Genomic DNA, 13,200 nt, shown 5'->3' with positions numbered 1-13,200 from the left:
TTTCATCTCTCACTTTTTTCTTCTTTTTTCTTTTTTTCTTTTTTTCTTTCTTCTTTCTTTCTCTTTCTCTTTCTCTCTCTGTGTGAGTCTGTCTGTCTGTCTGTGTGTGTGTGTGTGTGTGTCAGTGGTGGGTTTCAAAAATTTTTGGAACCTCTTCTGTCGGTGTGGCCTGCTTTCTGGTGGAACCTCTTCTAACCGGTTCGGTAGATTTGACGAACCGGTTCTACCGAACTGGTGCGAACTGGTAGGAACCCACCTCTGGTCTGCACTCATCCTTCCTCTTCCTTTCCCTTAAGTAAGCTACATTGCAAAGATCTTTATGCTGAAGGATACATTTCAAATGTTGAAGATGGAAAAGACAACTAAGGAAATATTCCCCTCTAAAGTACCCACCTTTAACATTTCAAATGTATAAGATCAGTGCATTGTTGCTCGCTAGCACCAGCCAAGTACCTTATTTATGTATTTATTATTTAGACTTCTATACCACTTAATAGGGCTTTCAGCCCTCTCTAAGTGGCTTACAAATTTTTTTTAGCAAATTGAGTCAGCAACTAGCCCCCACAGTCTGGGTCCTCATTTCACCCACCTCGGAAGGATGGAAGGCTGAGTCCACCTTGAGCCGGTGAGATATGAACCACTGAACTGCAGATCACAGTCAGCTGAAGTGGCCTGCAGTACTGCACCCTAACCACTGCGCCACCTCGGCTCTTCAACCTTGGTTAACTCATCGTTAATGGTCTGTGGAGATTCTCAATCCTCCAGGTCATTGTTGTCCCAAAGGTGCTTTTTCAAGAGGCAACTGGACTTTCTAGTTTTTGAAATGTATTTGAATATTAGGTTCTTGTTTTTCCTTTGGAGATGTTTCGCTTCTCATCCAAGAAGCTTCTTCAGCTCTGGCTGGATGGTGGGGGAATGGAAGGATTTATACTCCTTGCAGACAGCTGGTCATTTGCATCCTTTAAGAGGGTCAATGAAGCACTTGTCTGTGTCCTCAGGGTCACCTGAGTATTATCTACATCTCAAACTGAAGGGCAAATGGTTCGTGTAGTTTGCAATTTATCTGGAAATCCGTTCCTACTCCCACACCATTCGAAGGGTATTCATCCGAAAGGGCATACCTAAAAGTCTGTAGAGATTCTCAGTCATCCAGGTCATGGATGTCCCAAAGGTGCTTTTTCAAGAGGCAACTGGAACTTTCTGTTTTTTTTTTCCTTGAAGATATTTTGCTTTTCATCCAAGGAGCTTCTTCAGTTCTGACTGTATTCCCACCGTTCCTCACTCAGGAGCACTAACTCAGGTGACCCTGAGAACACAGATAAACCTCCAAGTGCTTCAATGACCCGCTAAAAGGATGCAAATGTCCAGCTGCCTGCAAGGAATATAAATCCTCCCATTCCCCAGTAAGAGCTGAAGAAGCTTCTTGGAGGAAAAGCGAAATGTCTTCAAAGAAAAAACAGGAAGTCCACGTTCAAGTTGCCTCTTGAAAAAAAAAAGCACCTTTGGGTCATTGTTAATTGATTTCAGAAGGCATGATGAGTACCAGAAATGAGGAGTTCCAAATAATTCCCCCCCCATCATATAGTAAGTCACAAGGTAGCCAACACTGACCAGTTCTAGCTTTTGTGTCGAGTACCAAACAAATGATGAGTAGTGGGACAAAAATTTTGCACCATTTTCCCCCCCATCAGGTAGTGAGTCACAAAGCAGCCAACACTGACCAGTTCTAGCTTTTGTGTCGAGTAACAAACAAATGATGAGTAGTGGGACAAAAATTTTGCACCAATTTTTTTTCCCCATCAGGTAGTGAGTCACAAGGCAGCTGACACTGACCAGTTCTAGCTTTTGTGTCGAGTACCAAACAAATGATGAGTAGTGGGACAAAACTTTTGCACCAAATTTTTTTCCCCATCAGCTAGTGAGTCACAAGGCAACCGACACTGACCAGTTCTAGCTTTTGTGTCGAGTATCAAACAAATGATGAGTAGTGGGACAAAACTTTTGCACCAAAATGGGTTGAGTACCAAACTTGATGAGTTTCAAAGCAGTTGAGTACCACCATACCACTGTATACTGAAGGCACGGTATTATTCTAAAGATTATATGTTATAATATGTATATATTATTTTAAAAGTATACTTTTTTTTTTTACAGTGTGTGCATCGTGATCTGGCAGCACGAAATGTCCTCTTAGCCCAAGGAAAAATTGTGAAGATCTGTGACTTTGGGCTAGCAAGAGACATTATGCATGATTCCAACTATGTTTCCAAAGGCAGTGTATGTATTGTTGTTGTTTTAACATGGGGTGGGTAAAAAGCAAGCAACAGCGTTGAAATCAATGGCCAACTTTAGTGTCTTTTGCTACCTACCTACCCAAATTCTTGTGACTTACAAATCAACTTGAAAGATACCCTGCGGTGGTATTCAGCAGCTTCTGTCCAGTAATGGAGAACTGGTAGCGGGAATTTTGAGTAGTTCAGAGAACTGGTAAATACCACCTCTGGCTGGCCCCGCCCCCATCTATTCTCTGCCTCCCAAGTCCCAGCTGATAGGGAGGGAATGGGGATTTTGCAGTATCTTTCCCTTGCCCCCGCTCACCAAGCCCCACCCACCAAGCCCATAGAACCGATAGTAAAAAAAAAAAATTGAATCCCACTACTGCCCTGATAGTGAATATTTTGTTTATGACAACTCTTGCATATTTTCTAAATAACTTTTATCTTTTTCAGACCTTTCTTCCAGTGAAATGGATGGCACCTGAAAGCATTTTTGACAACTTGTATACCACATTAAGTGATGTCTGGTCCTATGGCATTCTGTTATGGGAAATATTTTCTCTTGGTAGGTAAACTAATTGTTTGGTGTGTGAAAGCATTGAACCCGATAAATAATTAGACATCCACAATGCATTATGGTTGAAAATTTTGTTTAGAGGCATGGTAACCAAATTGTTGCCGTATTACAATTTAAAAATTTGCTATGAACCTCTGGTACAAGCAGACAACAATAAAAATAACAACATAATAACAGCAAGTATACATTACTGACAGCTGCATTACTGAAAAAGTCGCAACCTATCATTTTTTATTTCCCAATTTTATAACAAATTACGCGAATTAGAATTTAGAATCCCAACAAGTTGATTTTGTAAATAATATTCACTTCCATGTTCTCCAAAGCCAATCCATAATTCTGTTTTGGATATTTATTGGTGATCCATAATGGTCAGTTTAACTAGAGCCGAGGTGGTGCAGTGGTTAGAGTGCTGTACTGCAGCCACTTCAGCTGACTGTTATCTGCAGTTCAGCGGTTCAAATCTCACAGGCTCAGGGTTGACTCAGCCTTCCATCCTTCCGAGGTGGGTAAAATGAGGACCTAGACTGTGGGGGTGATATGCTGACTCTGTAAATCGCTTAGAGAGGGCTGAAAGCCCTATGAAGCGGTATATAAGTCTAACTGCTATTGCTATTGCTATTGTTATTATTTAATTAAAATAAATTGAGGACCCAGATTGTTGGGGGCAATAGGCTGATTCTGTAAACCGCTTAGAGTGGGCTGTAAAAAGCACTATGAAGCGGTGTATAAGTCTGGGTTCTATTGGTATCGCTATTGCTATCCCAACCATTGAAAGCACATATATGAAGGAGATGTAGCTTGTTTAGAAGACTTGCAGTTGTTGACGTTATGCTTGAAGGATATAACCAGATCATTACATCATCTTCATTTACCTGCTTTCGAAAATTTGTATGTGCATGTATGTGTGAATAAATCATTACTTTGTAACTTTAATAAAATTTGTATGCCGCCCACTCCCATTGGGACTCTGGGCGGCTCACAGCAAAACAAAACATTTAAAAATTTAAAAAGATACAATATTTAAAATTAATACATCATCCATACAGTCAAGTGGGGCTGGATATAATCAACCCAGGCCTGCCAGAACAGCCAGGTCTTGGTCACTTTACGGAAGGCCGGGAGAGTGGTAAGGGTCCGGATCTCTGTGGGTAGATTGTTCCACAGGGCCGGTGCAGCTACAGAGAAGGTCCTCCCTTGGGGGGCCGCCAGCCGGCATTGTCCGGTTGACGGCACCCGGAGGAGGCCCAACCTGTGCGATCTTATTGGTCGTTGGGAGGTGAATGGCAGGAGGCGGTCTCTCAGGTAGCCAGGTCCAATACTATGTAGGGCTTTAAAAGTAACGACTAGCACCTTGAAGCGGGTCCGGAGACCGATGGGGAGCCAGTGCAGCTCGCGGAGGATAGGTGTGACATGAGTGTATCTAGGTACACCCATTATCACTCGCGCGGCTGCATTCTGGACAAACTGTAGTCTTCGAACACTCTTCAGGGGCAGCCCCATGTAGAGCGCGTTACAGTAATTACATATGTTGAACCATTCAAAGATACGTCTTAATAAAATGGATTTTTTTGGAGTTGCTTCTTGAGCCAGTAAAGGTGATGTCAACTTTCTGCTTTTGTTTTTCAGGTGGGACTCCATACCCTGGCATGATGGTTGATTCCACCTTCTATAATAAAATAAAAAGTGGCTATCGGATGACAAAACCAGATCATGCTACCTCTGAGGTGTATGTATTCACTCACATCTTCTTTCTCTGCTGGCATGTAATAGGATTAATCTTTTTCAGCTAACTGTCCTTTCAGCCTTCCGTCCAAAATGCTTCCAGGCTGAACTTTGAAATTAGCACAAGAGCTCTGGCTATTGATTGGCATGCCTCCTGCAATATTGCTTATCCTTAAAAAAAACTCCAGTGTTGCGCTTTAAGAAAAAGATGCTGTTTTATAAAACAAAGGCAACAAATTAACAGATAATCATGACTTTCCTGGAATACTTAAAAGGATAAAGGGGTTCATAACATAGTGGAGAATGGAAGTTGATAGCTGATTCAATGTTGGTTTTATTGAGATGCACTTATGTCAGTAGCTGAGAGATCTACCTTGAGTGGCCTTCCTCCCATTTTTCATCAGCTTTATATCTTGTCAACAATTTGCTTATGGACTTTCCCAATGACAGATATTTTCTTCCATCTGGTTTCCAGGTATGACATCATGGTGAAATGCTGGAACAGTGAACCTGAAAAGAGACCTTCTTTTTACCACTTGAGTGAAATAGTTGAGAGTCTGCTGCCTGGTGAATACAAGAAGGTTAGTTTTTCCAGAAAAATGGATGTTGCTTTTAGGATTCTTATTAGAAATTCTGCTTATCTAGAGAAAACAAAAAGTACAGTCACCATGTGCTTTACTGCTCAATTATTTAACTGTAATAGGAAACAGGAAACTCCACTTAGAACAAAAGAGATGTGTGTGTGTGTGTGTGTGTGTACCATTAATCCAAACATGTAAATACTGCCATCTACTGGCTGAATACTACTGTAGTTGTATTGAAATATATTCCAGCAATGAATTCCAACAATTAAAAAAAAATGTTTCTTTATTGAAGAATTGTGGGTTTTAAAATTGTATTCTAGAGAATGATGGCAATGTGGAGATAAAAAGTTGGGATTCCTGGGACAAACCTGACAATTGTTATTGTTGGATGGGCAATTTACATGCTTTTAGGCTCCCTTTCATAGAGGATTGTCTCGCTTGTGCCACTTCTAAAAGACAGATGATCCATCACACAGCAGTTCCTGGAAAATGTGTTGGAGTTAACGGATTGTTGGGTTCCACATGGCTATAATTTTAGTTTTAATGCATCAGGTTTCCAAATCGGTTGAATCACCTTTGATCTCTAATTAAGTTCTTGACAATATCAGAAAAAGCTACCCTTCCATTCGTGCAGGGACATCATAGCCATTTAAGCTGCAGTTCAGTTAACACAACCACTGTTCTCCTAAAAAAATTTTTTTTTATTCATTTCTGGAATTATTTTTCTTTAAAAACACTCTATATGTGAAGTATGAGTATAGTATAACTCTTTATTGCGGTCAAAGACCAGCAAGACACATTACTTTTTACAATAGGTTAAAAAGTACTGGCATTAAAATATAATTGAAAAGTATTGACGTTAAAAGTGGATAATAACATACAAGTTCTCAAATTGTTGGGGTCACCCCCCTGGTTTACAGAGCCGATAAGTCTGGGAGTAAATACAATGGACTTGAAATTGTTAGAAAGATGTCCAAATAATTGGTACAAGATGACAACTATACTTCTGTAACCAATTTTGTTTTCTTGTGGACATTGCAGCAACACAGAACTTTGCCACTGCATACGTGGTGGCCGGGTTTGTGTCCTGGAGGAGAAAGCCTACATAAAAATTGTCTGCCCTCCCTGGCAATCTCTCTAATAAGGGGAGAATATGTGCAGACCTACAAACTCTGTGTAGCTCACAGTGTAATAGAATATGTGAAACACATACTTACTCCATATGTGAAGCATGGTCCTTGAATGGCAAAAGGAAACCTTATGGCACGTAGATTAGATTGTAGAGTGAAGGAAGGCGGATGAAGCTGTAGGATGAATATTCTAGGCTTCTAAGCAATTTTTATTCCATTTTCCCCTCCCAGAGTTATGATGGAATTCACTTGGACTTCTTAAAGAGTGACCATCCTGCCGTCACACGCATGAGAGTGGACTGCGACAATGCATATATTGGTGTCACTTACAAGAATGAGGACAAACTGAAGGACAGGGAGAGTGGATTTGATGAACAAAGACTCAGCGCAGACAGTGGCTACATAATTCCACTGCCTGATATTGATCCTGTATCAGAAGATGAATTGGGAAAAAGGAACAGACACAGGTAAACATAGAAGGGACTTCGTCAGTTTTGGTCATGTGAGGAAGTAACGGTCACCGTAGCTCTGCAGGTACTGTAACTAACTCATTTTTTATTGGCATTTTCAATTTATAAATATAGCAATAGCACTTGGCTTTATATGCGACTTCATAGAGGAGCCGAGGTGGCGCAGTGGTTAGGGTGCAGTACTGCAGGCCACTTCAGCTGACTGTTATCTGCAGTTCAGCGGTTCTAATCTCACCGGCTCAAGGTTGACTCAGCCTTCCATCCTTCCGAGGTGGGTGAAATGAGGACCCAGACTGTGGGGCGATATGCTGACTCTGTAAACCGCTTAGAGAGGGCTGAAAGCCCTATGAAGCAGTATATAAGTCTAACTGCTATTGCTATAGTGCTTTACAGCACTGAACACGGAGGTGACAGTGCACACCACCCGAAACGGTAGTGGAAATCACGAGCGGCCCCGTCCACTCACCCTGGCTCTATGGGATCCCATTTAGGCACTTTTTAACGCCAAAGGGCATGCGTGGAAGCCTACGCGCAGTGCATGCTCACATTTGCCAACCGGTAGGGAAGGCAAGTGAATACCACCCCTGACAGAACGGTTTACAGAGTGAGCATATTGTCCTCAACAATTTGGGTCCTCGTTTTACCAACCTGAGAAGGGTGGGAAGCTGAATCAACCTTGAGCCGGTCAGGATCGAACTCCCGGCAGTTGGCAGAGTTAATTTGAAGTTCTCCATTCTAACCCCTGCACACGCTTTACATTCTAGTCTTTCTCTGGTCACTATATACAACTGAGTAAGGGGTTTAAGTGTTGTAAACGGGCCAGTGTCAGTTTTTTGTGAGAGGCGTGGCCGTACAAATACGATAAATGGACAAACAAAGTAAAGTGTTTGCTGTCATGCTTTGTTCTGTTCTTAACTTTTGTTTTCCTTTTGTGTTCTTACGCAGTTCCTGGAAAATGTGTTGGAGTTAACAGATGGTTGGGTTCCACATGGCTATAATTTTAGTTTTAATACGTCAGGTTTCCAAATCCGTTGAGCCACCTTTGATCTCTAATTAAGTTCTTGACAATATCAGAAAAAGCTACCCTTCCATTCGTGTAGGGACATCATAGCCATTTGTGCTGCAGTTCAGTTAACACAACCACTGTTCTCCTAAAAAAATTTTTTTTATTCATTTCTGGAATTATTTTTCTTTAAAAACACTCTATATGTGAAGTATGAGTATAGTATAACTCTTTATTACGGTCAAAGACCAGCAATACACATTACTTTTTACAATCGGTTAAAAAGTACTGACATTAAAATATAATTAAAAAGTATTGACGTTAAAAGTGGATAATAACATACATGTTCTCAAATTGTTGGGGTCACCCCCCTGGTTTACCTGGATGCAGAGCCGATAAGTATGGGAGTAAATACAGCCCAATGGTCCGTGCTTTGGGGGCGGGGCCAGTCAGAGGTGGTATTTACCAGTTCTCTGAACTACTCAAAATTCCCGCTACCGGTTCTCCATTACTGGACAGAACCTGCTGAATACCACTGCAGGGTATCTTTCAACAAAGCCATGCTTTGTTCTGTTCTTAACTTTTGTTTTCCTTTTGTGTTCTTACGCAGTTCTCAGACGTCCGAGGAAAGCGCCATCGAAACTGGATCCAGCAGTTCGACGTTTGTGAAGCGGGAAGACGAAACCATCGACGATATTGACATGATCGATGATATCGGCATGGATTCCTCGGAACTCGTCGAGGACAGCTTCCTGTAACTCTGGAGAGTAGAGTGGACAACTTTTGAGCTGGGTACAACAGAAGAGAGAGGAAGATCCAGATAGAACTCGCGAACTTTCAATTTGGTCAGGAAAGCCACTCTTAAAACAGAAGATTTGCCAATGCTCCTGCCTCAACCAGTGGTTTCAGAATCTCCCTTGGCTCGTGAAAAACTGTGAAAAGCCACTTTTCAAGCATCTTTCTTTGTTGAAGTTCTCCATAGTAGCAGCCTTCAGCCTTGTTTGCTGTTTCGGTCGATGGATGAATAAAGGGAAAAGGCCACGGATACTTCAGTTTGTGTTTCAAGGGCATTCATAACTCAGACGGATAAAAATTCTACTATGCTGAATCATTGTCGGTGTGATTGTATTGAATATCTGTTCCTACCAAGATATACATTTTTTTTTAAAAAAAGAAGACCACTTAAGACTTTGGCATTTTTACTTCCTTAAGTTTATATAAGCTGCTGGTGGATTATCACCTGAGATGAATCACATATCGAGGAGGAAAAAAAAACCACTTTGGAAAAGCATGAAATGGATTAACACTAAGCAATGTTTTATTTTTTACAGATAATGCAAATAAAAGGGAACGGCAGGTATTTCCAAAATATATTCAATAGCTTATTAAATCAAACGAGATTATTTTTTCTTCTTCATAACTATAGAGGAATAGTTCTTTATCTACTGTTCTCAGTATTACTAAGTATAGTTTATAACTACTTCTTGTCCTTTGTTAAAATGCAGTACTTAAGTCACTACTAACAAACTAAAGCATTTTAGGGTTTAAATATTTAGACGGAAAGCTCTTCTATTTGACTGTTTTGGTAAATTAAACCGAGTGTAGGAAGTAGGATTAGAAAGTGTTTTCCAAGGAGTCTAGATATTAATTTGCCTTCCTTAACAAAAGAGCTTTCTTAATACAGTGGCTAACATGTTCACTAGCAGAAACTGAATTTTGCAGAATGTAGATAACTGAAATGTATTTTTAATCAATGTAATACATTTACAATCAAATTATTGTACAATAGAAATAGGTGACCAATTAATGAGGCTGCTTGGAGCATTGAAGAATGATGGTACGCATTTAAAAGGTGTTTTTTTTTAAGGGGGGGGGGGGAGTATACCTGTGACTTGTATGATTGGATGCACCAACTGATCTTTCTGGAAAAAAAAAGAAACTTTTTTTTCTGAGCCTGAAATTTCCGTTTGCGTAGCTACTTTGTGCAAAAAATGTTTTTATTCTCAAGAAATTTTCCTAGGAAAATTAGCCAGGTTTTTTTTTTTTTCCTTGCAATTTCTCCGATGGACATTGAATCAATGGAAAAGCCTTTCCATGCATGCGGTATACTTATAACCCAGGTCTGCCTAATTTCTGTCGATTGAGTGGAAAAAGTATGCCGCTTGTATTTGTAAAACGTCAATCGGGTAGCATTAATTCTTCTTTGATGTATTCTGAGATAGGTTGAATATTACTCTTTTCTTAATCTGCCTTTTTAATACGTGTGATAGAGTGTCAAATTTTTGTATGATTTGTAGTGGAATCCTATTCACGTCTACTTAAAAGTAAGCCCCAATCAGTTTTCTTGGCTTACTTACCACATCGGTGCCTATGGGATTGTAGATTTTAGGCTAGGATGTTGTCAGTGGACCTGTGGAAATAATAAACTGGAACTGGTCGGTATAAATATAAGACTGGGAGCATATGGTGCACACAAGATGAAATCCCATAATTACGGAAAATTCAGTCTGGAGTTACGTAGAGAGCAAAATAAGAAATTGAGCGTGCTTAAAAAAAAAGATCTGCTCTTCGTTCTGAAAGCCGAGTTGCTTGCAAGTTTATATGTGCAATTTTCTGAATTGGCTCAATGGTGGAAGCAAACAACAACAACAACAACAACAAAAAACCCTTAGCATATTGTGAGAGGCATTTGGCATACAATTACACTCACCGCAAAAGCTCCAGCTCAATAGACAGAGCAGAGTCTTGGCATTAAGAAAAGGTTGCCCGTGTGCCAGCGTGAAAGCTTGATGGATCTCCTGTGGATTCTGTGTTCCCAAAGTACCCTTAATGATCCCTGCAAAGGATCCCAGAGGGACAATTGCTTGGAGCAATATGTCAATCGTTTCTCTGGCTAGAATTTATGACAGTAAAGAGGAGAATATAAAGAAGGCACTGAGTTGGCAGAGACAGTGTTGTGTTTACGCTAAGCTCTGTGCTTGGTCGCCATGATGTAGAAAAGATGTGGAGACTCTAGAAAGAGTGCAGAGAAGAGCAACAGAGATGATTAGGGGACTGGAGGCTAAAACATATAAAGAACAGTTGCAGGAACTGGGTATGTCTAGTTTAATGAAAAGAAGGACTTGAGGAGACATGATGGCAGTGTTCCAATATTTCAGGGGCTGCCACAAAGAAGAGGGAGTCAAACTATTCTCCAAAACACCTGAGGGCAGAACAAGAAGCAATGGATGGAAAACTAATCAAGGAGAGAAGCAACCTAGAACTAAGGAGAAATTTCCTAACCGTTAGATCAATTAATCAGGGGAACATCTTGCCTCCAGAAGTTGTGAATGCTCCAACACTGGAAGTCTTTAAGAAGATGTTGGACAGCCATTTGTCTGAAACAGTATAGGGTTTCCCGCCTAGGCAGGGGGTTGGACTTAAAGACCTCTAAAGTCCCTTCCAACTCTGTTATTCTATTCTATTCCTTGGCTGAGAAGCATTCCATCACAACCTATCTACAATGTGAAGGATTGCTTTGGATTATCCCAATGATGATTCAGCAACGCGACCGCTCGCTTGATTCTGAAGATTACCTGAAATGCCAGGTGATCCTTTAGTTTAGTGGAATAAATGGTCTCTCCAAGCAGAAAGCATGATTCAGCCAACATTAAGTTCTTGTAAAATGTCCAGGGATGTTCTCAGTCATCCAGGTCATGGTTGTCCCACAGATGCTTTTTCAGGAGGCAACTGGACTTTCTGGCTTTTCTTTGAAGATGTTTCGCTTCTCATCCAAGAAGCTTCTTCAGTGCTGAAGAAGCACTCCAAGTTGCCTCTTGAAAAAAAAATGGGACATTCTTGAAAGATGCTGATTTTAATAAATGATAGTTACATGCATAATCAAGGATCTCCAAAAACAATCCAAGAGATTTTCTATGGTTGATGTAACAATAAATATTCCATTGCATATTCTTCTGGATATGCCCAACATCACTGCACCAAATGAGTAAACCCAAATTTTCAAGTGATCTACCACTACTTCTCTCTTGCCCAGTTTAATTAATTACAAGTGGGCTGAGATCAGATTCAGACTCCCAATATCTTATTTAGCATGTGCCTTCATCAAGTGTTCGCATCCCACTGGGCAGAAAAATAGGATAGAAATTTTATAAATACCCAAAAAATATAATTTGGGGCTGTTTATGTTCCATCAGCCTTCACGTTTCACCAAGCATTAAATGGACCGCGATATTCTTGCCTTCTTGACAGTAATAGACTTGCCTTTCTTTTGTATCTCCCAAAACCTGCACAACTCCACAAGATACACAGCCCTCCATTTTGTGGACAAATCACCTGGCCCTCACATCCCATGAAGTAGCATTTCACCTACATAGGCTCAGAAGGTGCACAGGATCAGATCTGGTTAATAGGCAGAATAGGGGAGTGCTATAAATACTGGAAGGGACCTGGTATCTCAGTAGCTAGATGCTGAGCTTGTCAATCAGAAAGGTCGGCAGTTCGGCAGTTCGAATCCCTAGCGCCACGTAACGGAGTGAGCTCCGGTTACTTGTCCCGGCTTCTGCCAATCTAGCAGTTCGAAAGCAGGTAAAAATGCAAGTAGAAAATATAGGGACCACCTTTGGTGGGAAGGTAACAGCATTCTGTGCTCCTACGGTGTTTAGTCATGCCAGGCACATGACCACTGAGACGTCTTTGGACAGCACTGGCTCTTTGGCTTTGAAACAGAGATGAGCACTGCCCCCTAGAGTCGGGAAGGACTAGCACATATGTGCGAGGGGAACCTTTATAAATACTGGGGTCATAGAATAGACTGATAAGTACAAAAAAAAAAATCCTTGGTAGAAGCCAATAGTGAACTAATTGTGTGCCAGAAAGCTACATAAATGTGCTCTTGTTGACCTTAATTTCTTGTTGCATTATAGTGCAAATTGGTATGTACTATATGCTGTTCTCTGCTCTCTCTTTGCTTGCCACACTTCACACCTTTGGGGCCAATACTTGTTGTGGGACCAAGATTTAGATGGACCAAAATCTTTCTTATCGTCGTAATCTTCTGAAAATTATAGCTCCAGATACAGCAACGAACTGCACATTCAAAAGAAAAACTTAAGTCAATCTCAACCCAAGAGCTGCCTTATGCATCTTAGATTGCAATCCTATGTGATGGCAAGCTCCCTGGAATTAAATGGAGCAATATATATTAGTTGATGTATCTAGGATTGCACTGGATTTTAATAATATAGTGGCGGATGAAAATCACGGCTACTAGTTTCTACCTTATGGCTCAGATTCAAGAAGCATTCACAAAAGAAACAAATAAATAAATGTCCAGTTTCTGTCTGTTCCATACACACATGACAATCAAATCTGCCTGTGAAACTCAACTTTCTTGGTTAGAATGGCTGACCTATTCGTTAAAATGTTGTCTGCAATTA

The 13,200-nt window shown here is 40.7% G+C and overlaps 1 protein-coding gene across 1 annotated transcript in view; it reads left to right on the top strand.

The window, feature by feature from the left end:
- PDGFRA (platelet derived growth factor receptor alpha) overlaps positions 1-9,040 on the top strand; it is a 30,589-nt gene extending 21,549 nt beyond the window's left edge. The window contains exons 11-16 of the mRNA XM_032223665.1: positions 2,155-2,277; positions 2,730-2,841; positions 4,483-4,582; positions 5,054-5,159; positions 6,524-6,759; positions 8,376-9,040. Coding sequence (XP_032079556.1) covers positions 2,155-2,277; positions 2,730-2,841; positions 4,483-4,582; positions 5,054-5,159; positions 6,524-6,759; positions 8,376-8,523 — 825 coding nt within the window. The 3' untranslated portion in view covers positions 8,524-9,040. The remainder of the gene's footprint in view (positions 1-2,154; positions 2,278-2,729; positions 2,842-4,482; positions 4,583-5,053; positions 5,160-6,523; positions 6,760-8,375) is intronic.
- The last annotated feature ends 4,160 nt before the right edge of the window (positions 9,041-13,200 follow it).

This window comes from Thamnophis elegans, chromosome 9 (assembly GCF_009769535.1).
Source record: "Thamnophis elegans isolate rThaEle1 chromosome 9, rThaEle1.pri, whole genome shotgun sequence".
Lineage (NCBI taxonomy): Eukaryota > Metazoa > Chordata > Lepidosauria > Squamata > Colubridae > Thamnophis > Thamnophis elegans.
This window is presented reverse-complemented; position numbering and strand designations above follow the sequence as displayed.